General features: G+C 39.5%; 1 protein-coding gene across 1 annotated transcript in view; it reads left to right on the top strand.

Moving 5' to 3' along the window:
• The window catches only part of CCDC102A (coiled-coil domain containing 102A), a 402,094-nt gene that overhangs the window by 110,612 nt on the left and 265,987 nt on the right, over positions 1-25,495 (top strand). The window contains exon 4 of the mRNA XM_044081499.1: positions 6,389-6,497. Coding sequence (XP_043937434.1) covers positions 6,389-6,497 — 109 coding nt within the window. The remainder of the gene's footprint in view (positions 1-6,388; positions 6,498-25,495) is intronic.

Below are 25,495 nucleotides of genomic sequence, written 5' to 3' on the forward strand. Positions count from 1 at the left end.
TTCCTCCTCTACATTATTTTTGGCACACTACCTAGTTCCCCACATCCATTCTCAGGTTTACATCCACCTGCTATCCCCCAGTGGACTTTTTCCGAAAGCCTGGAGCTGTTGTGGAGCTAAAGGGCATCCTCAGGGTCTGGCTGACTTACACTCACTAGGGGGATCTTTCTGGCCTACTCATAGTCTTCCCTGCCCCCTTCTCTCTTCTTATCAAGCATCATCCATGGGCTGCTACCCTCTTTGAATCACACATCTCCTCAGGGAGCATAGTCAACGAATGTCCTCCTTCCCAGGATTCACCCATCCATCCATCCCTCCCTACCATGTCTTTGTTTATTTTTTTTATATACTCTGCTAAATAAAAAGGCATGATGCTTGTTCTAGACCTTTCTTAATCAAGGCACTGGCTAAAATGCCAAACAGCTGCATACGTTTGCACAGACAGGCACATCCAGTCCATTCTTGCAAAGCAGGCATATATGAGTTAAACAGTGAATTTATAATATCTTTAAGATACATTTTGTCTGTTCCAAACATCTCTAAAACAGCTAAATAGAAAAATGGCACACAATCTCTTAAAATGAGCCCCATACATATTGCATTTAAATACAATGTATGTGTAACAAAGAACAAAGTTGTTTAAAAGGCAATCAGAGACTCCCACCTCAGCTTGATGCACAAACAGAGCAAACTATACAGTGTAAGGTGAAAAATAATCAGATTATGAAAAGCCTAAATTAGATTTTATTGAGGAGGGTAAATATTGTTTAGTTATAAAGAGAAAATGGGAAACATGGTGAGAGGAATTGAGTTTACAAATCTAGAGGAGTCTGTCTAAGCTAAGAGTAATTACTAGGTTGTAGGGAAGATTGTGCCTTGCCTCTCATCCCAGTACTGCGAGTGCTTTCTCATATATGAAATGTTTATAGTACAGTACTATTAGTAAGTTTTGTAATCTTTGTAATGACCAGATTGTGCATCTATGTTTTTAGAAGTTTAAAAAATCAAGCATAACAAGAATTATTCTCTTAAGAAGACGGTCAAGCATAACAAGAATCATTCTCTTAAGAAGACGGTATAATAGCCTTATATAATGTAATACAGTGGTACCACTACTTTTATAATGTAATACAGTGGTACTACAACTTTTATATTATTAACACAGATGTGCAAATATGGTTCTGGAGAGTTTGTAACTTATTGTACTAGAGACGAGGGTGCTATTGGCATGTTCCATTAATGGCAGAGGAATATTCTTAGCACTGCATTTTAAACCTTCTTGCAAATGTCTATTATATGACAGACTTTTTAGTTTCACACTTACTTTAATTTGTATATCACAGGCATATATATTGAAGGAAAATGCAAGAGCTAAGGGGACACCTATATGTTCAAAGGTAAAATCAAATGAAGTTTTTCTTATGGATCACTGTTGCAGTAGTTTTCATGATATATGGGAATTGCCCACAGTCAGGGCTGGCCTTAGGTGAAATGGCACCCAAGGTGAAGAGCTCCATCTGATTGTGATAAGAGGATTGTCCGTGTAGTGTATTTCACCTTGGTCCACATAAAATACACTTGCCACACATTAAAATACTCCCGGTTATTTCACACAAATCATATTAGACCTGCAAAGTCAGAACAATAATCAAAGAACAGAAAGCTAGTCATTTTTCTCTACAGACAGCCCTAGCAAGTATACATACTCTGTGCATAGCAGATGTCCAGTTAAGCAGCCCATTTCACTTCTCACAAGCTCACAATAGTCCTGCAAAGCCAGATAGTGACTATTTAAACAGAGAGAATTACAAGAAGGTCAGTTACTTTCATCCAGACAACCCTAACCCCACCCAGCAGTTACAGCTGGGTCTGTATACAGTTTAGACCCCTGTGTCACCTTTGCTCCACATAAACAAATGCTTATTTTAAATTATTCCAAGTCACTCCACACAAATCACAAACCCAGAATAATGAGCAAACAAAAACAGCTACTCATTTTCCAGCACAGATAGCTCCAGCAATTGTAGCTACTTGGTCGGTGTGTATCACAGATAATCAGTTTTTATTATATAAAAAAAAAACAATTATATTCTGTTCTGGTTCTTCAAAAGCCGCTCACCATACCTCTCATATATTCTCAATTCTTGCTTTATGTTTCTGCTGTTCCCATTATACAATTTTTGTTATGTTTTGGTAAATCACCGAAGATTACAGTCAGTCATTAATATCAGACATTGAAGTTTCATACTTATTTTTTTGTCTGGCGAATAATTCCAAGCTTTTTTTTTTTTCATTTCTATGGCATGCATCTCACAGGCATGATAAGTCTCTGCATCTCTGCAACTGTGACTGTCAGATCTCATATTTACATTCTAAGCATCTTCTTGTTTAGAAGACTCCCACCTCACTGTAGACCACAAGATTCGTGCTGGTTTCATGAGAAAGACTTGTAGAAGAGGAGAAGCCTCTGTCCATGTCTGGTTGGTACAGGAAAAGCTTGAGGCTGTTATGTTATAACAGCCATTTGCTGGGACAGGAGAGTCTCTGCCTCCCAGGAGGAGTTATAGGTAGGAAGAGCAGCACAAAAAAAATGCTTTAGGATGAGGGTACCCTAAAAAATACCTGACAAAGGAGTTGAGGGTCTCTTCTCTTGCAACTAATAGGCCCAAGGATACTGTAACTAATAAAGTGGTTTCCCAGCCCATTGTTCTGGCCTTTGTTTTGCATGATAGTCTTTGCTTGACCCTTTCTAGATTGATATATCAGCAGCATGAAGCATGTGCTCATATCACATTACATGTATGGTGGACACAAAGGCCACTTTCACCAAAGTGACCAAGATGACTCATAGATACAGTAGTTCCAAATGATAAAAATGAATAAGCTCATGTGACTTTTATAGCCCACAGTTTCCGTACTGGGGACAGATTGGTAGATCATGCTCACTCTTTCAGAAATGCCCATTTGCCCCAAATGGAGGCCTCACATTCTTCCTTTTCCCACAAACCCAAATGTGCAAACAGCATATGCCCACAATGTTGCAGCCCCTACAGGACCCAGGTGTCTTCAATACTTGTAATCTCACTCCCAGGAAGGCCTTACCTTGCTTTGCATTGACTTGTCTTGTAGTACTTGAAGAAATTGGTTGAAAAGCTTTTCACAGCTGGCAATACTCACATCATTTGATGCCGTCAGGGGCTGTAAGTTAGCTGTAGATCCCAGTACTCTTCCAACTAATAGGAAAACTAGGGTACTACATAGATTAGAGGAAAATCATGTATGTCTGCTAATCTTGCCTACTGGACTATCACTTTTCAGACCCACAATATGAACTATCAGTGAAAGATCCTGAAGCAAGTTCAATGAGCTGAGATCAAAGATGATGGATGAGACCATGGAGGTTCAGATTTTCAGGATGGTCCATGTGGCACAGAAGGTAAACAGACATTCTAAAATGTAAGCACTATATTGTCTGTGCAGCATCAGGGGCATTCCCATTCCAAAGTACAGCAGAAATTATTTATAATTATTTATCAAAAAGGTCTCTTCCTGTTAGTGTCATTCAGGTGATTAAAGGCATTTTCAAAAGGATAACAGAAAATTTGAGGGTAATGGAGGTAGTCTTGTCCATTTCCACAGGCAATCAGCAACTCCAAAAAATTTGTACATGATTTCTGTGTAGGAAGACATGGATGGTGGCTGCCTTTTCATTCCTACTGAATGTCTTCCTACTCTGTGAGTCCTCTTCCAGCTCCTTGTTACTGCAGAAACTAAGGGTGAGGAGACCCAGAATTATCTTGCTGACCTTTCTCTGACATGGAAAGCACTGGTTTCCCCTCCTGGTTTAACTATGGAAGGAACCTAAATGTAGCTTACCTCCTGTAGTAGACCTGCTGACCTAGCAGTTGGGATTGCTGATACATCCAACGTCCAGGGTCTCCAGGGCCTCAGACTGATGTCAAAGATAGCTTTGCTGTCATTTCTTTCAAACATACATTTTTAAGGACATGCTTAAAGTCATGAAGGGAGGTGAAAAACATAGCTCTGTAAAGTCATATCTGGCAAAGTGGAAGAGGTTGTTTCGTGTTTATTACAGCAAGGAGCACAAGAACTCATGCAAGCCTGTTGCTACTGCTACTATTTTATCAGTCAGATCATTTTTCAGAAGGACTGTCATTTTCCTTAATAAAGATGCATTTTTCAGTTATCTCAGTATGCCTCCCCCAGCAAAGGACATGTTGGTAAAACATTTCCTAAAAGGGTTGTCCATCTTCATCCACTAAGGAGGACTACTCTGTCTACTTAGTACTAAATTTTATTGTAGGAAAAATTACTTTTGACCCATTTAATCCAGCAGCCTCTGCTCTTCTAGGCTACTAATCTTGGAAGAGAGAATTTCTGGTGAATCCTAAGCCAGGATGATTTTAGAATTATAGGCACATGATGTTTAAAGACCTTTTCGTAGTATTCCACAGGAGCAGGGCGAGCCAGAGAATGAATTCCTTCATGCCAATGGTAGTCTCAGATGTTTGCTTGATCCATATTACTCAACTGCCTTTCTTTGTTCCCCAAGCCAGAAAATGAAGGTGAGAGAATGTTGCAACCGTTAGGTATCTGCAGGCAACTTGTGTGTTATACAGACAGAACCAAAGACTTTAAGCAGCAGAACACTTGTTTGTGTCCTTTGCCTCAGAGGAAAAAGACAGTCTACACACTAAGCAAACTATTTCCAGATGGTTGACTCATTGCTTTTTATTCTACTTTGAAAGGAATTGGAAAACAATGCAGGGGTATAAAAGGACCCATCCTATGAGTGCAACTAGCACTTCAGACTTTTTCAAGAATGTTTCTGGACAGAAAAGTTATGAGGCTGATACCTGGTCCTTCATTCAAACCTTTTCCAAACATTATAAGCTTTATATCTGATCAAGAGCAGAGGAGGGTTTGGTATAGGCATAATACAGGGCCTTCACTCAGCAGCTGATCCCCCCAGCAGTGACATTTTGGCACTGGATTTCACCCCCTTTTGCAGACATTGCTGTGGTAATCTTCCCATGTACCACGAATACTGTATCACCAGTGGTCCATGCTAAGACCATGCAGATGTTTGTGTCCTTTGCCTCAGAGGAAAAAGACAGTCTACACACTAAGCAAACTATTTCCAGATGGTTGACTCATTGCTTTTTATTCTACTTTGAAAGGAATTGGAAACCAATGCAGGGGTATAAAAGGACCCATCCTATGAGTGCAACTGGCACTTCAGACTTTTTCAAGAATGTTTCTGGACAGAAAAGTTATGAGGCTGATACCTGGTCCTTCATTCAAACCTTTTCCAAACATTATAAGCTTTATATCTGATCAAGAGCAGAGGAGGGTTTGGTATAGGCATAATACAGAGCCTTCACTCAGCAGCTGATCCCCCCAGCAGTGACATTTTAGCACTGGATTTCACCCCCTTTTGCAGACATTGCTGTGGTAATCTTCCCATGTACCACGAATACTGTATCACCAGTGGTCCATGCTAAGAACATTGTTCAGTTGTAGACATTTGTCATAAGGATCACTGTTAATCCATGAGAACTAACTGTAGATATCTTCCCAGTTAGGCGGACTCACAAAGCTCTTCTGATGTAACAGAGGCTGGCTCCTACCTACTGCAGCGATGCAAAGCTCCATCTCAAGTAAGGCAGCAGTCACCCTGCACCATCTTTGGTTCTTTTTGCCACAGGACTATGCTGTGTTTTATTGAAAAATTTCACAGTCACTCAGTCTGGTAAAATATTGACCACAGAGTTCCAATTTCGATCGATCCCTGAAAATTAATTGCCCCAATAGGGAAATATTTCTTCTTATTAAGAAATTAGATTTATAGTGTTAATAAGTTCATAGGCAAATACTAGGCTATGAGTCTGCAGACTGTTGCAAGCATAACCAGTAACCAGAGGTTAGAATCGAACCCTGCAACTTATATTCCTGAGTTAAAGACCTTAGCTATTATACCAATCCCACTCCTTTAGCGTTGTGCTTTTATGTCTGGTTATACATTGATTTTGAAGCTTTTTAAATTCTGGTGTTGATACTTTATAAATTTTAGGAAAGACTAGCTGCACTGCATAGGAATAAAATTTTCTTCAAATTGTTTCATAATTAAAGCAGCACATTTACTTTGCTTTGACATCAACACGACAGTCATGGCATTTGGCACTGAAGTTATAGTAAAAAAAATCCTCTTTATCTTTTTTTTTCCTTTTACTTTCTTTTGGGCTTATAGAAGTGATAAAACATGTTTCTAAAACCAGCCAATGTTCAAAGATAGAAATGTATTATTTTAACTTGTTTAATTGAAATTTTGCCAGCTGTTGATTAAACTGCTACCATATTCTCTCAGGGACAAGCTGGCATTGAGCAAAAATATTGAGAAGCTGGAGACAGAAGTTACACAATGGAAGGTTAAATATGAAGAACTCAACAAAAGTAAGCAGGAAGTCATGAAGCAAGTGAGTACTGCTTTCCTATAAAGTATGAATTATAATTTGATATGGTAAATGCCTGAATGATATGTAACTAGTTGTTTTACTTTTTTAAAAGCCTGGCCTCTGTTGCCGTATTTCTTTTTAGCTGCTTTTGTGTCTGTGAAATTGCAGCTGTTATATATGTAGACAGGCTAGTATCTTTTCTTGTATGACCTATGTTGTCCACTCCTTCACTGTAAGGCTGGTGTGTTATAGGCAACACATGCAATAAGCACATTTCCACACACTAAACTGTCAGGAGATGTGTTATTTATACCTTGAAACCTTTCAGTTCACAGCTATACCCCAAGCTCATCTACTGGGTTTACCCTTCCATTGTGGTGCATACAATATGAACCTGGAGCGCTGGCCTCACATTCAGAACATTATCCCTAAATTGTACCCCATAATGTCACCCCATGGAGACAGCCTCAGTTATGGTACTTTAAGCTGTTTCTTATGATAAAGAGTAAGTGACAAAGGTGATTAAAGTGTGCTTTTATTGGACATACAGGATCTCCCAACATACTCTTATGTAGTTCAAAAAGTCTAGATTTTTAGTTTTGTATTATGCATATTGGACCAGCAAAAGTCACCATATGCCCTTTTTCTGTATACCTGAAGTAGTGAGGAATGGAAACACCATGGATTTACTGATCTGATTTGCTTTAGTTCTCTTGTTTAGTTGTCTTACATGATAAAATATTTATTGATAATGCACTTGCACTAATTTCTGTTTTCAGAAAGTTAGGCTTTGCTGTAGCAGCTTATAGGTTGTTTAATAGGAATAGTAGATTTCTGTGACAGTGATGGAATGTGATTGAGTATGAGGTGAGTGAGTTGCTCTGTGATTTATAATGAGAGCTTAGTGATTCACTTCCAATCACTAAACAGTTCATTTCCTGAAATAAAAACTGTCTCTTTAACCCAAGTTGCAATGACATCAGAGTTGATTATAAGTAGGGGAAGGGTACGCGGGTGGTCCCCTCCTTGCAGGGTGTATATGGGGAAGTCTCTGCTCTCTCTGTAAATCATTTTTGATAGGTATGTTTATTATACTTTGTTTTTGTGATGGTTTTAGGTATGATGGGATATTGCAGGAATTAGTCAAAAGACATCTGATAACATTTCAAGTATGGGCATGACAGTCTGGCTACTTCACTGTTAAAAGTATTGAAGGGCTGTATTTTGAATGTGTATAAGAGGTTTTCATACACTGTTGTATAAAGAGTGGTTGTTTCGACGTTAGGTGAATACTTTCATTTTTGGCGAGGTACCATTATTGACCTCGTGGTCAAACAATTGGCATTTGACCACTTGTCCTGCTTCCATTTTGAATTCATTCTTTTCATATCTGTGATGCAGAATTCCATCAACCATGTTCCCAGTCTCTACCTTACTTCATTCCCTGAAGACAAGACTGCCTTTCTTGTGCCATCTTTCAGAGTTTGGAATGGCTACAGACTTTTGCATTGGCTGAGTAAAGTAAATGGGACATAATCCTGGCACAGTGTTTTTGATTTACACAGCTTATTAACCAACATGTAAATAATAATTACTGTCTTCTCAGATAAACAACAGTGTTTAAGTATTTATATAATAAATAATGGATATCAGCCACAAGACTTTAAAGATCAATAAATAAACTTTGTTTAAATAATAAAGAAAATATTGCAAATACAGATTACAATATACACAAGTTGGTGCACACAGAGAAATATTCTATCCAGATGGTCATTAAGTCCATTAGCAATTATATCACAAAAGACAGTTCCAAGTCTTTCATATTTTTACTACACTTACAAAAGAAGACAGCATGCCTGGAGATCCAACTCACTTCAAAAGACATTCCGTTCTTTTTTATATTCAAAAAGATAAGTCACACATCCCTAAGCCATGGGAACAACACTTATGTTGCAGAACAAGAGAGAATTGAAAAAAATCATTACATTTTTAACTCTTCTATTTAGCCGGGTAATACCCTTGATTTCACACTTTGTTTGGCATGTAATAGTCTACACATATTACAACATGAAATACCTCAGAGTCATAACTGAAAAGATCAGTGGTCTCAAAAACCTTTGTTATCAGGACAGACTGACGACCCTCTCTCTGTACTTACTCTCTTACTCTCTTATAGACTCCTCCATGAGGATTTGTGTCTAACCTTTCAAACCATGTAAAATGTGACCCTTTCAGAACTCAATAAAAAACCTAATATTCATCAACAATTAAGTAAGATACACTGGCGTGAAAGATTCATATCCTAATGTATCCTCCACCTCTTGAATAGACTTTCTGTATATGTCAAGTACAGTAACAGCCTTGCAACCTTCGAGGTGCACCTAGATAATTGGATGAGTAGCCTTGGAATCTCCCCTGGCTTATCTTGTATTGTCCTTCTTGAGGTTGGAAGGAAATTTTGAATATGGATTACTGGCTAGGCTTGTAATGGTCTACAGACATATTGCTTTGTTCTTACCTATGAATCTGTGAACATATGAACTTTTCAGTTGAGGAAAGCAGCAAAGACATAAACCCAGCATACTCTATGCAATCACTCACAGCAAGGCATATTACACAGTATCCCAGCAGATCACCTGTGAGGTCTCCCAAAGTTACTTGTGCTATAACAGCACACCTGTACTACTATACTGTCTGAGAAAAGCTAACAACATCATAACTTCAGCACACTGTACCTATTGTTAGGCACACTAAACAATATCTAAGATTACCTGTCAGCTCTTCCTGAATTATTTTTGCAGCATGTCTGTCAACATCCTTATTCAACAGGCTGGCTTCACATCTCCCACTTATACATACCACCTGCCTCAAGATGAGCTTAGCTACCCTTTTGTTAAGGACTATTCAATTGCTACCTTCTCTTTCTCATAAATCACATATTGCACACAACGCAGATACTACTACCCACTATTAGCCAGCTCTCTTGATTGGTACACATGTTCGGGTCTATATTAGATTCTCGAAAGCCGACAATGTCAAATCTGACATTGTCGATACGAGAATAACAAAAGTGCAGAACATCGAATGGGTAAATGGAAATCTCCGTAAGAGGAGATTTCCTTTTACTTCAATGTAGTGTGGTCTCGGATTTGGTATATTTAAGTAGGGGGGGTGGGGGGGTGCAGGAGGGGGGCTTGACCCCTGCCTGCACCCTTTAGATTTTTTTTTTTATTTATTTTTAGGAATATTCGAAATTTTAATAGTTTGATCAATAAAGGTCGACCTTTAGTGATTCGAACTATTAAACTTTCGATGTTCTAATATAGACCCCACATGTTCTAGCTTTTAGTCGAGACTAAGGTTTTCATGCCAGGGTTGGGGGGATCGACGATCATTGGTATAAAAAAGGATTAGACTTCTTTAGTGAAGATAAGAGTGTACTTCACCTCTCCCCATCTAGTAGTATATGTATAAATATGGATTCACTGTATAATCTCGAAATACTGAAATATCGAATTTCAGTATCTCAAGACTATAAAGCTGAAAAATCAAAAACCCAAAACTTTAAAATCACGAAATTCCAAACCACGAACGTTACATAAACAAAAGACTATGCCACACAAACACAAATACACCTACCTGCCAGCACTACAAAAAAACAAACAAACCAACACACACAAACACAACAAAACTAACACACACACACACAAACAAACTTGCTTGTGCCCCCACTTATATATACTAACTCCAAGGTTGCACTAAACACACACATACATAAAACTCACCACTACACACACTCGCACACACTAAAATCCCTACCTAATACTCTTACAAAAACTCCACTTACCTCAAACCCCAGCTAAATCCACAAACCGCTGCGCACATCACGTACATGAACCCATATTGGCGAATGCGACATTTCCGCATTCGCTATTATGGAGTTTTGCGTAATTGCACTTTCGACTTTATAGTCTCAAAATACTGAAATTTGACATTTCAGTATTTCGAGATTATAAAGTGAAACCATAAATATATATATATATATCTATCTATATATATGATTTACCTTCAGTTGGTTGACTAACACGAATGTTGACATCCTGAAGGTAAACCATCTGTGTCAAAAACAGAAATGTTGACTTCCCAGTGTACATGCACTAAGGTTGCTTCTCAGCACAAGCAAATGTTACTTCAAAAAAAAAAAAAAAAAAAACATGAACAACATCCCCTCATGTGGAGGGTTGCACTCTCCACACCAATATATACACACACACACACACACACACACACACACACACACACACACACACACACACACACACACACACACACACACACACACACATACACACACACTCGGTGATTGCACAATCCTAGGGGAAAGGGAATGTTCCCCTACCCGGGGTTTGTTAATCTCGTACACCTGTCAACTATCTGTATAGTTGACAAAATGTTGTTAATTAAACAGATGTTGACTAATCTTTCTGTTGACCAAAACAACGGAATCAATATATATAACACTGGAACTTGACCCAAGTAGATATCAGAAATATCTAATATTATGTACATTTAAAATTTCTTTAAATATGCATCTGTCATACAAATAGTCCTGCATTTGTAGCAACCTCATTTCAAAGTCACCTTCTTATTATGTCTTTTCCTGCCTGTAATTTACAATCCAAATGCAATCATACCTATCAATATAACAGTGCTGCCCTTGTGCCAGTCCCATTACTAATTCCCCACCTTATACTGTCAAATCAAACAAATAACACTAAACCTCACAGTTTTACTATAGTAATCTCCTGGTAATGGGTCTCACGTGAATTTAATCATTTGGATAACATATGCATATGCCTTATATATATGCTGTCTGTATGTTAATATTACAGTGGGGATATGTACATACACTGTGAAATAATATTGAATATTCCATTGATGTGTCTGAGTTTTACATGCAGTATATATTATATTCTGTAGAGGTATCTAAGCTTAACGTACTGTAAAGTGTATGCAGTATGATGTTACATTTTAAGTTGTATAATCATGGCTGTTATAGTATATTTTACTGCTAGTTCAAATGTATGTAGTGCAGAGCTTTTCTCACCAGTCCTCCACTAAAAAGAGGTCTGGCCAGTTGGACTTTCCTGGTAAACAAAGGAAGATAATTAAATTAAATTAAATAGACTGATATATTTAAAATATGAGTCATGCATGCTATGAGAATGCCCGTAACTGGAAAGTAGATATCTGTATAACAATATTCTGTTGAGTTGTACAAGTCACGTATTTTAAATATTTTGCCTGGGAGGTTGGCAGCTCTGGTGGCAAACAGGAATGAAGTCCTAACTACAGTTTAAGTGACATAGGTTCATGGAAAGTATTAGGCTTTGTGCCCTTGTGGATCATTTTTAAGCCTAGCCACTTTGCCTTAATGATAATTAGACCCTGTACCAATTGTCTATGAGATAAACACCTTAACCATTATGACAACCCCAACCCCTTATGTTAACACCGAATCCCATCCCTTGACTGAGCTGGCAGGAGGGGAGTATGCTGGTGCGAGCAGATTATTAATCAAATCTTAGTATAGAATAATGTCCACCAACTAATACACCCTGATCAAATTGGGTTTTATCAATGGGTGAGGTAGTGAGAGGAGGTCATAGGTATTGAATTACTGTTGCATTGTAATAGTACCCTTACACACAGAAAGAAAGGTAAGTGTTTACATTTCTTGATCTGAATTTAAATTCATTTTAACAGTCTGTACTCTGTTTTAGCTAAGGTTTTTAGGCCTGTATTAGTAATTCCAGTACATACTTGGTCTGCATTTTGCTGTATAAGTGGTACAACTGCTTGTTTTAAAACCTAGTTTCATTCTTATGTACTGAGTGTATGTCAGGCTGTTTCAGGACTAGTCTTTGCATTAAAGCAATTCCAGGACAGTCAGCTCAGAGCTAAGGAACAGTTTTCCCTCCCACCCACCTTGTAGTTGTCTTTGTAAACCTGGTGTATATGTTGTTGCCCTGCCCCTTATGATAATTTGACAATGTAATTCCCTCCCTTTCCCCATTTATTGGCTGTTGGACAGTAAGCATTTCAGAGTCATCTTGGAAAGTCTCTCCAGGCTAAAAGACCTTTGATAAAATTGCTTAATATTGAGTGCACTGATATGCTTATACTGATTTTATTATCAAATTATTGATTTTTTTTTTACTATAATTAGTTTACTGGTTCTTGCAGGTGACAGAACAAGGTTTCCAGGCTAGTTGTTTTGTATTGAATTTTAAATACTCAGTATCGAGTCTACCCAAATATTATCTTAAAACCAAACACCAAGCAGTTATTGTTACGCCTGCCCCAGAGTCATTTCTGTCGGTATCACAGACTAGCACTTCCCCATAACTTCTCTAGCCAGCCTGATTGAAATGAGTGTCTTAAGACAGTGTAAGAATTGCCTCATGCTGTCTGACAGTCATCTGTTACTAAAACAGCATAACTCAGGGTGTGAGAGATATACATATATAATATACTTGGAGGCAAAAATCATACACACAGTAAACTCAGACACCAAAATCATCATCAGTACACCGCACATCACACTTCTCCAAGGCCATTGCAATACACATTACCCATCATATGCTGAGGTCCTAAAGATTAACTTGCCTGAACTGCAACAGCTACAAAACACAACACAGGCAAAAGCACACTCAACAAGTAAAGCCTACCTCCTCACATAGCACAAAGAGTCCCAAAGTCACAGATACTGAGCCCGTAAGGCAGACATCATCCCAAACAAACGTTCTTGTTATAGGTGACTCCATTGCAGGACATACAGACTTGCCTCTTGCCAGACTGAACAAGGAAATAGTGATGGTTAGTTGCTTGTCTGGTGCCAGGATCCACAAGATCATGCATGTACTCAAGTCCTTGAACAGCAAGTACCAGTGTCATTGACTTGAGCTGTACCTCCCTGGACAATATAAAGAGTGAAATGATGGAGCTGTCAGACTATGTGTGCAAGGCAGGCATGAGCCTAACACTGAATAGCATTCCACCTTCTCCAAGGAGGATGCCATGATATGAACAAAAAATAATTAACTTCAATAATTGGCTTGGTTTCTGGAGTCATTCAAAAGGTGTCCAGTATTTGTCAGCAATGGATCATGCCACTTCACTTGGGATTGCCTGCATCTGTCCCCTCTAGAGTTTCACTTATTGGCAAAGATATTGTCCACGGCTATAGTGCCATTTTTAGGCAATGCCAACATGATAAAGCTACCAACATAATGAAACAAGCAAAGGAGAATATGAATGTGTTACTGATCGATGCTTGGAGCCTAAACAAGAAACTTTACTCCCTACAAGCTTTTCTCACCTTGGAGGACATTAATGTCTGTGTAGTGACTGAGAAATGGTTTAAAATAGCAGAGAGCACTCTGGACATGCAGGGCTATAGTTCCTTAAACTCATTTAGACCCACTACTGCACAGAGGGTGGAAAAAGGTGCAGGTGTCTCGATCTACATATAGAAGACACTCATAACCAGGCTGGTAAAGTAGCACAATGCACTCCAGCTTCTTCTTGTCCAAATGACCATCAGAAGGGTCCTGTGCTATATATATTAGCCAGTTGTAGATCTCCCTGTATGACACAAGAAAGCCACAATGCCTATCTACAGGAACTAGAATCAGTCAGTATTAAACCCAATAGCATTTTTCTAGGTGATCTAAACTGTCCAGCTATAGACTGGGAAACCTACACTACCCCTAGTGCACACACATAGAGCTTCCAGGACTTTGCCAATACAAATGCTCTGGAACAATTGGTCAGAGTACCTACTAGGGGGAATAACATCTTGGATCTTGTCCTTACTAATATGGAATCATCTTGCACGGTCACTTGTATATCTTCATCACTTGTTAAGTCTGACCATAGAGCAGTCTCCTTTGAAATAAAATTGAAACCAGATATCCCTTTCATCCAAGGTACCTTTAGAAATGTCATTATTACAAGCTACCTACTCCTAAATGATACATTTACAAGCTTCAATTCCCCACCAAACCCAGTTAACTATACTGAATATACATAAGTGTACACCACCACACTATACCAACATGCAAGCGGCTGCAGAGGTACAGCTGTACCCTGTAGAAACAAGTGCAGGGCAAACCCCAGGAACAAACCCACATGGTGAAACCATAATATCAGCAAGCTTTATAATAAAAGAAAAAGAATTCTAAACAAAAGTAAGAAGGTTAATTCCAGAATGTTAGAGATCTTGTCACTGAAATAAACAAGCAATTCAGGAGCTTAATAAAATCCACCAAAGCCAAGTTTGAGGCTAAAATAGCTACCCAAGCCAAAGATAATCACAAGGCATTTTTTTAGTTATGTTTGTAATCTCAGTAGAACAATGCAGCAATACGCTGAGCTGATTGTGCACAATGTTACCTACTGTAAGGCTGAAGATATAGCAAACCTATTGGCCGATAAATAAAGAGCTAACTTTACAGCTCTCACCCCTCACTCTATCCTCAAGATATCTCTGAAACTGGCTCTCCTCCAGCTGGCCAATTCCTAAAAGTTCTATCAAAAGTTAAAAATTCTGCAACAATGGATCCTGACAATATCCCTGTATACATCTTAAATAGAAGGAAGCATGATTTAGCCACACCCCTAACAACACTGTTCCGTCTCAGCCTCCATACTGGTTTTGTACCAAGTGAATGGAGAACAGCTACAGTCATTCCCCTGCATAAGGGTGGACCTTCCACCATCCCAGGCAATTACAGACGCATATGTCTGACCAGCCTCATATGCAAAGCCGTGGAAAGTCTTATCATGGAACTAATCAATCAGGGCACAGGGAACCTTCAAACACTGGACCCGTCTCAGTTTGGATTCATCAAGGGTAGGTCAGGCTTACTCAACCTGGTGGATTTTTTTGGTGGACGAAGGCAAAATGGTGCACACTGCATACCTTGACCTGGTCAATGCTTTTGACACAATTCCCACTCAGTCATAGTCATGGTGTACAGGAGAAGTACCACATTCTCCAAAAGAAAGATCATTTGCAGTAATCACACAACAGAAAGGTGGTTGAAAATGAAGGTAGTACTCTCAAAGCTGCTTCTTGACTGAAGACATCTCTTTGTTTGTAAATACTATTTTACCGTAGATAATAAAGAGATTTCTTCAGACAAGAGGTAGCTTTGAGAGTCCTAATTTCATTTTTAACCACTTTTCTGTTGTGTGGTGCTGCAGGGGATCTTCCCACTGCTGTATTCTTTTAGAGAATGTGGTACTTCAACAGGGATACTGCTAGTCTTCTTTCTGTAAATCATGAGTTCTTAGTCTGGTGAGATTTTTCACAGAGGTTCTTTGAGTTGTTTCCCAACCACGAGAATGAGATTTACCCCCAATTTGGTATGGAAGGCACTATTTTGATTTTCCACTCCATCATAGTAGAAAAGCTAAATAAACTGGTAATAAATTCTTGTGTCACCCACTGGACACCCAACTGGCTCACAGATAGGATGCAGAAACTCAAAATAGGGGAAGTTACCTCCACAAAGAGATCAGTCACCAGTGGATTCCTCCAGGGTTCTTTGCTGGGACCTCTCTGTTTAGTATTTACTTATCTGAAGAGAAAGCCAATACCAGAGGGCTGGCTTGCTAAGTTTACAGATGACTGCAAGCTAGGAGCAGTCATTGAATCCCCAAATGATTTAACCATCCTGCACGAAGGTTTGTCCCAAATAAATAACTATTGCCAAAATCATGGACTGAAACTAAATGCCAAAAAAGCATTACTCTATCCTTTGGGAAGTCATCTACCCTAGGGAACTACCACATTGACAATATGCCACTAAGAGTTGACCCAGTTGTTTGGGATTTACGAACTTATGTGGAGAGTGACCTAACTTTTGAACAACGTGTCCACTGTTGTAAAAAATTCCTTGTATAGTGCACACTTTCTAAACATAGGGATTATGTTTTGATCATCCCCTCATTAGGTCAGTCATTGAATATAATGCCCCCAGACACATGCAACTACTGGAACCCCCACAGAGATACCTTACTAAAAGGATACAAGACCTAAACAACATGTCCTACATGGACCGACTCAAAGCTCAGTCACTGTACTCTGTATCCTATAGACTGCTAAGAGGTGACCTGTGTCTGGCATAAAAGATATCCTCTGATATAGTGCTGATGGATTTACTACACATCAGCAAGTCAAATGGAATTTGAAATACTTGGTCTAGGGATGTAAACCTCTTCTGCAACATCAACAGAGCGGTTTGGAGGTAAAGTATATCATACAGAGGATACTGCTGCTCTGGAACAGATTCTCCATCCACATAAAACAAAGCCGATCCCTGTCTATATGGAAGTCCAACTTGGATCTATGGATGGGAAACAGAAAATTTACCCCAGAACTGCTGCTTGTACTACTGATGGACAGAAGCAACTCCTAAATGCTTAATCGTTAGGCCGTCTTAAATTATCTATGGTATGATCCCAGTTATTCTCATCAGGATTAATATATAATTATTGGCCACAGGATGGGTAAGACCAACCTCTAACCAAAGGGGATAGGTTTATTTGAGGACAAAAAGGGAAACTGGCTAGGCTTAAAATGTCCCACAAGGGCAGCTAGTCTAATACTTACCTACGAACCTATGATGTTTGGGGACAAGAGGTGGAAAATGTTACAGTTGCTGCTTTTATGGATATAGAAAATGCATTTGACATGGTATACTTACAGTACCTATGGCTAGTGTTAAAACATTTCAGATTCTCAGAGGCACCAGTTGCTAGTAAAATGTTTCTGTGGTTGAATGCAGCTGCATCTGCTTTAGAATTGGTTAGAATTCCCATCTTTTAAATTGCAACAGGGGAAGCAGGGATGTCCACTCTTATCACTGCTGTTTCTCCTGCCTGTAAAATCTCTGACTATGGTAATCAGTTAGAAGTTAGGTATTTGCAATATCAAGGTAAATAATTTGACGGAAAACTTATCTACAGATAACTGCATCTTGTTGGAGTTGATTAAGGTGTTGCTATAGATATTAGGTGTTTCCATACTTTTTCAACTTATTCGTAAATGAGCACAAGTCAGGCATTTTACTACTGAATAAAGCTGTCTTTAATTTGGAGTTAGAAAGCCGTAACCAAACTACTCTATAAAAGTGAATTTAAATACAAATATATAAAACAACCGTTGATGCAAAAAATAATAAATGAATAAAACAACCAAAACAGTCACAGACACGTACTAACGAAATTCCAGTTTATTCACCAGACTTAGCACTTCAGCTTCACACACAGCCTTCAAAAGAGTTGGGGAAACTGTTAGATCTTTTAAAAAGCATGTACAAGAACACGTTAGGGATATTATTAATGTAAAAATGAAAAGTCCTTTGGGGGCTCATTTTAAGTTGTGTCATAATTCGATCCCAAGTTGTTTGAAAGCAACTATTTTAGAAAAGATGAAGTTGCAGTTGGGAGAATGTCGAGAAATAAAAAGCAAGTTGTTGTATAAAGAGACATTATTTATTTTAAAATATAACACAATGGAGCCATTAGGCTTAAACAAAGAATGTAATTGGAGGTTAGTAATTAGATAATTGGATGTTAATTGAAGAGAATATTGTATATAAAGGGGGGTGTTTTTTAATGTATGTTACTCTTTGAAGGGTGGCTTAGGGGGATTCAGACCTTAAGCAATATAGGGAAGCTGTTGCCCTCTGCCATATTTTGCAATTGGTAAGGCTAGTGAAATTGCAGTGAGAAAAATGCAAACTGTAACACTTGGCTGCTGCAAAGGGTCAAGGATTGAAGGGGCAGGGTTTACAAGGGGATGTGTAGAACACAGTGCCATACTTGGCATAATTCTACTCATTGATGGATTGAATAGGGAATAAGGTTGTGCCAAAAATATCATTCAAAAGTTCTAGAGCAATAAGAGAGTTCATATATTGAAGGAAGTGATAACACCTAAGTGCTAGGTGACTCATGGTGTCTGGTAGTAGACTTGAGATACCCCGAGAGAGAAATTTCATTTCCAAGAGGCAAGGAGATTGCAGTATCTGCAATAGAAACATTCCTTGTAAGTAGCAGTTATGATCACTGTAGGATGGTGGATGGTGACTCATGAATAGGTTAAGTACTTGCAGAAAAACAGGGAGTCCATCCTTTTCAAAACTACGTATAAAGGTATTGTTTTTCCATATCAGTTGATCTCTCCATCTTCAGTGGGCTTATGGGACCAGGTTGTGAATGTAGTGCTAGATGAGGTGAATTTGAGATCTAAAGCCATTAAGATCAAAAAAGAGTTATTGTACCAAATATAAGATTTGCCTTATTTAATGTTTGATACAAGAGGCAACATTCCCCGGAAATGTGGATAGTATAAATTCTGTTACTTGCCTTTGTGGTGGTCTTGCTTACAGAGCCAGTGGATAGCTACCATTTTGTCTGGAGCCACAATACAGTCATACCACAATGGATCACACTGAGGCAACTACTGGAACAGATGCTGGGGAAAATTGTTCCATCAGATCTCATGATTTTTTTGTGTCCAGACTGATTACATTAAATCTGTTTGTTTCTGCTGCCTTCTTAAAGATTATTTTTTTAGAATATTGGAAAGTAAGTGGGTTTTCTTGTTCAGTCATACTGACAGAGCCATTTGGTGATGGTAACATTTTTTATAATAATTTTCAGTCAGAATAAAAAAAAAAAATGGCCACCAAGAAATACACTTGAAAAACACTAAAACAAGTAGTAACACATATAGACAACAAGGAGCGACTTATTAAAATCTTTACTAAAATAAAATTGTAACTAGTAAGCGCTTTGGTCTTTTTTGTGAGATGAAAGTGTTTTCTGGTGAGAGCTTTTTTATTTTATTAAAGTTTGTGTTTTATTTATAATTTTAGCTATATGTTAGTGCCATTAGTGGAACAGTTGAATTTGTTGGTTTGTTTTAATAGTTTATTTTAGTATGTTTTCTTGGGAAATGTGTGCATCAGTGATATAAACAAGTGGTGAGGGACATTAAAAATTCCATCTGCTTGAATACAATGCAGCTAAAAAAATCAGATACTTTAGGGGCCCCTGCAAACCACAAATACTACAAAATTATTTGCAGAAGTGCTGAAAGTGAGTGCTTTCAATAAAGCTTAGTCTGCAGTAAGAAAGAATGTTATACATTTCTTCTTTTCAAATGGGATTTAAAGGGTGTCTTTCAGAGAAGCTTTGTGGATAAAAATATACTCAAAACACTTGGGCTTAATGGTCTAGGAAATTCATGTTTTGTGAAATATAGAAGCAAAAATAATTCTTGATGTAGCCCTTTGAAGATATGATGGCTTTAAAAAATTCAATGAAACATTTGAGAAAGTATGAAGATTTGTTTTATTATTTTCACGTTAAGACATTGTATGATCAGGCTCATTATTATTGTACTAGTTCATACAGAAAATGCCCTGAAATCTATTGTACTGTAACTAATGTGTTAATGCCTGAATCCGATAATGACGGAAACTGAGTGCATGGCTGGAAAGTTTAAGTCATGCTGAGATCTGTTAATAGAGCCATACACCATCTTCATAATTGTATGTCTTTGTGTAAAAAATAGAAAAAGGCTATTTTATGCAGGTCAGCCAAAAATATGCTTTACATGAGGCAAGCTGTCTTTTAGAAATGAGTGTTAAAATGTCAAATATATCTTCTGCAAAGGTCATAATCATTATAGTGAATAGTTTAAGAAACAAGTTTTTGAATGGTGTGTAGTGATAATATAAATGAATGCACTGAAAAAGCTGGAAATTATGTTGTGGCCCTTGATTCTAAGCACAGCATACTGAAAAAAATGCAAAATAGCAATTTTGAGAAAAAATAAACTTAGTGCTGATGTAGCTGTACAGTCTGCAATAATGATCAAAGAGTACTTAAGTATTTCTGAGGAGTGAGGAAGGTTTTACACAGTGAATATTGCACAGTGGTTAGGCCAACTGGGAATAGCAAGGTTTTGTTGAAAAATGTGTATTAAATTCAATGAGATCACAGAACTGTGGAGTATGGAAGTTTCTCTTTGTCCTAAGAGTTCTGTGGTCTTTGAGTTAGTATGTTTAAAGATGTAGGCGTGCGGCAGTTATGGCACCCTCATATTATTGGAGCAGGAGGCTTGCCCACTTCAAAATATTGTTTTGATGTTTTTCAGTTTGTCAGCATTTTTGCATTATCTGCTTAATATTTTTGCATTTATCCGTTGTGATTGCACATGTTACATTGTTTAACTATAGATCATCTGAGGAGGCTGACCCTTGTATCTTACAAAACACTAATGAATTCAGAAATGGTTTTATAGCTGTATTTCCTCCACAAAACAACCTGAGAACTGGTAAAAGGCACACTGTCGATGAACAGAGTGAAGCTGTGCAGAGACCAGCATTAGTAGTAGCCAGGCAGTAGCCCACTTTTCATCATTCTTGACAAGCTAATTCTTTGTTTTCAGTAAGTACTGCTTGATTTGTTTCTAACTTCAGAATATCTGCCTAAATACTTCATCTTTAAATTTTCAAGATCTATGTATTAGTTTCTCCTCAAGAGTTTGGCAGTGCTCTGTACAGAGTCAGACACCTTCAGTGACATTTTTCCTGTAAAAGGAATATATAAGGAAATAGCTCCAGTACTTAGTAATAATGACCATCCCTCCTGGCATGTCTAAAGGTCAGTTCCCCTATGCTTTCTCCTATTAACCTGGTGAACTTGGGCATTCTGAGGCAGTGTAGCAACTGCCTCATGTACACAGACAACCCTCTCCTTTTACCTGCCAACACTCAGACTTCTGAGAGATGCACTTTTATATCCCAATTGGAAGCCATGCACTCTCAAGCCAAGACTGGAGTAGCTGGTCAAGAGGAGAAGGTCAACAGCTGCACAACACCACATGCAACACATAGCCCTCCAGAACACCCACCATCACAGTTTTCACATAAAAACACAAACCACACACACACCTTTCCAGAAGCTCTCATTAGAAATCTACCCAAACAGCACAGAATTCCAAGGCAGAAATGCACTTGACCACCACAACACAGCACAAACCACAAGAGACATATTTCACCTATGCAGTGTGCCCCTCCACCTAGGCCCCTAAGGCAAAGGCAAAACAACTTGCCCAATACACTATTTATAGGGGATTTAATAGTGAGGCACACTGATGTCCCACTCACTAGGTTGAATAAGGGGAAGGTAACAGTCAGCTGTCTATCAGGTGTCAGAATCTGACACATAGCACACGCACTCTGGTCACTGCACAACAAGTACAAGTATGACTCTGTCACTGTCCATGTGGGTGTGAATGATTAGACGCACCTCCCTGAACTACATGAAAAGAGACATGGAGGAGCTCTCGCATTATGTGGCCCAGGTAGGTATGACCCTAGCTCTGAGCAGCATCCTACCATCACCCAGAATGATACCACAGTACAAGCAGAAAATGATTGACTTCAACAATTGGCTACATTTCTGGTGTCATTCTAAGGGGATCCAGTATCTGTCTGCTTGGGATGACATGATTGACAGACCTCATTGCTTTGCCAGAGATGGCCTGCATCTGTCACCCCTGGGTTTCCGGATACTGGCTAAGGCTCTTGCCACCCCATAGAGACTTTTTAGGTGATGTTCCAAAGACCAAATTACCACAGTAACAGCTGTAAATAAATGCAATCTGAGGGTCATGCTGCTCAACACTAGAAGTCTAAATCTCAAGATGCACTTGCTCGAAGCACTCCTCAAAATGGAGAACACCGACATTTGTGCTGTAATGGAGACGTGGTTTAAAGCAGCAGAAAGCACCCCTGCACTACCATGCTATAACTCATTCAACACCTTTCGGCCCCAGGACATGGGCTGAAACTCCAAAGGCAGTGGTTTCTCCATATTCATAAAGGATATGCACACCACCAGACTAGTAGCCCAGTATAATGCATCTGAGATACTTCAGCTACAACTAACATTGGGTAAGATGGTGATTCAGGTCATAGCCTGCTATAGGTCCCCAACCATGTCCCAAGACTCTCACTCCATGTTCCTAAGCACCCCTATTAGAGTCTAACCCACCACTCTCATACTAGGTGACTTCAACTACCCCTCTATCAACTGGGAAAACTACTCATGCACCAATACACTGGCCCAACGCTTCCTGGAATTCATCAATTCCAATGGCCTGGACCAGCTCATTCTTACCCCCACTAAAGGAAGCAACATCCTTGACCTAGTTATTACTAACATGGCAACCGTTGCTCTACACCAGTAGTCAATTCCTCCCTGGTTAGATCCAACCGCAAACTAATCACCATGGAAATCCACGTCACCCGCCATAGTGCAAAAGGTAACCAACATGAAAAACGTCTCCAAAGCTGACTTTGGGCTCTTAAAAACAGAGGTGGCTAAGTTCACGGTACCCATGTCAATGGAAAATAGATGCATGACTGCCGAATTATACAAACACGTACACAAATGCATGGAATTAGCCATACCCAACAGAACCAAGACGCTCTCCTCCAAAAAAAGGAAGCCAATGTGGTGGTCCTCTGCCATTAATAAACTCTCAAGACTGGAAAAACTCCCTTATTAGCCTCAACAAAAAGTTGAGATCCCTCATCAAAACCTCTAAAGCCAGCTATGAAGGCAGAATTATGGCAGGCAACAACCATAGGTTCATATGTTGGTACTAGGCTATCAGCCCTAGGGCCTATACAAGCCTAGCCACAAAAATTCCCTGGCTATTTCTTCCCACTGTTTACTTCCCTGGACCCCTGTCTAGCAGGGTGACTGACGTGATCCCCAGGGTGAATTTCCTTTCTCCCATCCAATCGTCAAGGTTCCTTTTGAAGAGGGCAAAAGAGGCACTCTGCTTGACATGTATGGGCAATCTATTCCAGAGCCTGGAGAGTCTCTGGGCCAGGAACCTATCCCTCCAGCATGTTTTGTTTATTGTGATGATAAGGTTTAGATCCCTGGAGTTTGTGGCTCTGAGGGATTGGGATTTCTTTAAGTGTAGCATGTCCAACAGCTCTGGGTTTGACATGGCCTTATATGTTAAGCAGAGATCGCCTCTGAGTAGACGATATGCAACAGAGTACAGCTGGAGTTTTTTAAGGTGGTCAGCGTAGGGCATCTGCTTTAGGCCTGTGATTCTTTTAGTGAGGTCTTTCTGCAGCCTTTCCACAAAGCCTTTTATAGGTATATCAAGAATCTCCATGACAATACCCAGGTTTGCTATGAGTTACTGCACAATGGTACCTCCTATACTGAGCCAACAGATATTGCCAACATACTGGCTGACAGATTCAGTGCCAACTTTACCCCTATCCCCCCCCAAAGGACCAATCACAATACTAGAGGAATGCCAGGCACCCAGCATTACTGCAGCACAGGTTAAAGCTGCATTGTCCAAGGCCAAGAATACAGCTTGCATGCGACCTGACAGTATCCCAGGATGTGTTCTACATGAACTACAAAGTGAACTGGCACATATGTGTGCCCTGTTCAATCACAGTCTCACCTCAGGCTTTGTTCCTACTGAATGGAGCACTGCTACAGTCATCCCTCTCTATAAAGGGGGAGCAACTCCAGACCCTGGGAATTATCGCCCCATTAGCCTGATGAGTCTGATATGTAAGGCTATGGTGCGCATCGTCATGGACTGAATTAACAAGGATGTAGGTAATCTCCAAACTCTAGATCCCACACAATTTGGTTTGTGAAAGGTAGATCATGCCTGCTCAACCTGGTTGACTTCTTTGAGTCAGTCACCAAAGCAGTGAATGAGGGCAAGGCAGTTCATACAGCCTACCACGATCTGGCCAAGGTATTTGGTACCATTCTCCACTCAGGAATTATTGATAAACTCACCAAACTAGGCATCAACCCCTATATCACTAGATGGGTTTGAAATTGGCTCACAGATAGAACCCACACTGAGAAAGTAGCAGACTTCAAGTTAGACTGCCGACCAGTCACAAGTGGAGTCCCACAGGGATCGGTCCTGTGTCTTCTCCTGTTTGGAATCTACTTCTCAGAAGTCTAGACCAACACGGATGGGACTCTGGCTGACCAAGTTCGCAGATGACTGCAAGCTGAGAGCCATTATTAACTCCACAAGTGATGTAGACAGTCTACAGAAAGGCCTCACTGAGACCAATGACTAGTGTCAAAACCATGGCCTTAAGCTTAATGTCAAAAATGCGTCGTCATCCCCTTTGGGAAAAACTCAGTTCCCACTAATTACAACATCGATGGGAGCCCACTGAACACCAAAGGCATTATAAGAGATCTGGGGACACAGGTTGACAGCAACCTCTCCTTTGACCATCACATTGCCACTGTGGTCAGAAAGTCCTTCTATGTAGCACATCTCATTACCAAGGGTTTTGAGTCCAGGAAGAAAGAGGTCATCATCTCTCTCTACTCTTCCCTCATTAGAAAAATCATAGAGTATAATGACCCATTTGGCATGTACCTGACTAGATACGTGCAACAGCTGGAAAGGCCACAAAAGTACCTCAGAAGAGGATCCTAAGCCTTAAACACATGTCCTACATGGACAGCCTCAAAAACTCCAGCTGTTCTCTTTCTCATATTGTCTACTGACTGCTTGACTTACAAAGCCATGTCTGACCCAGCTCTGTTAGAAATGCTATATCTAAAGAAATCCCTATCCCTTCGCACCACATGCTCCAGAGACCTCAACCTCATTACCACAATCAGCAGAACATGCTGGAGGGACAAGTTCATAACCAAAGACTGCCCATGCTGTGGAATAGACTTCCCATACATGTCAAGCAGAGCACCTCATTGGCCCTCTTCAAGAGAAATCTTGATGAGTGGATGGGAAATAGAAAGTTCACCCTGGGGATCACTCCAGTGGCTCTGCTTGATAGAGGCACTGGGAACTAACGTCGGACAGCACAATGCCAGGGCACTTCTATGGG

This window comes from Protopterus annectens, chromosome 8.part0, assembly GCF_019279795.1.
Source record: "Protopterus annectens isolate FY-2018-M chromosome 8.part0, PAN1.0, whole genome shotgun sequence".
NCBI classification, from domain to species: domain Eukaryota; kingdom Metazoa; phylum Chordata; order Ceratodontiformes; family Protopteridae; genus Protopterus; species Protopterus annectens.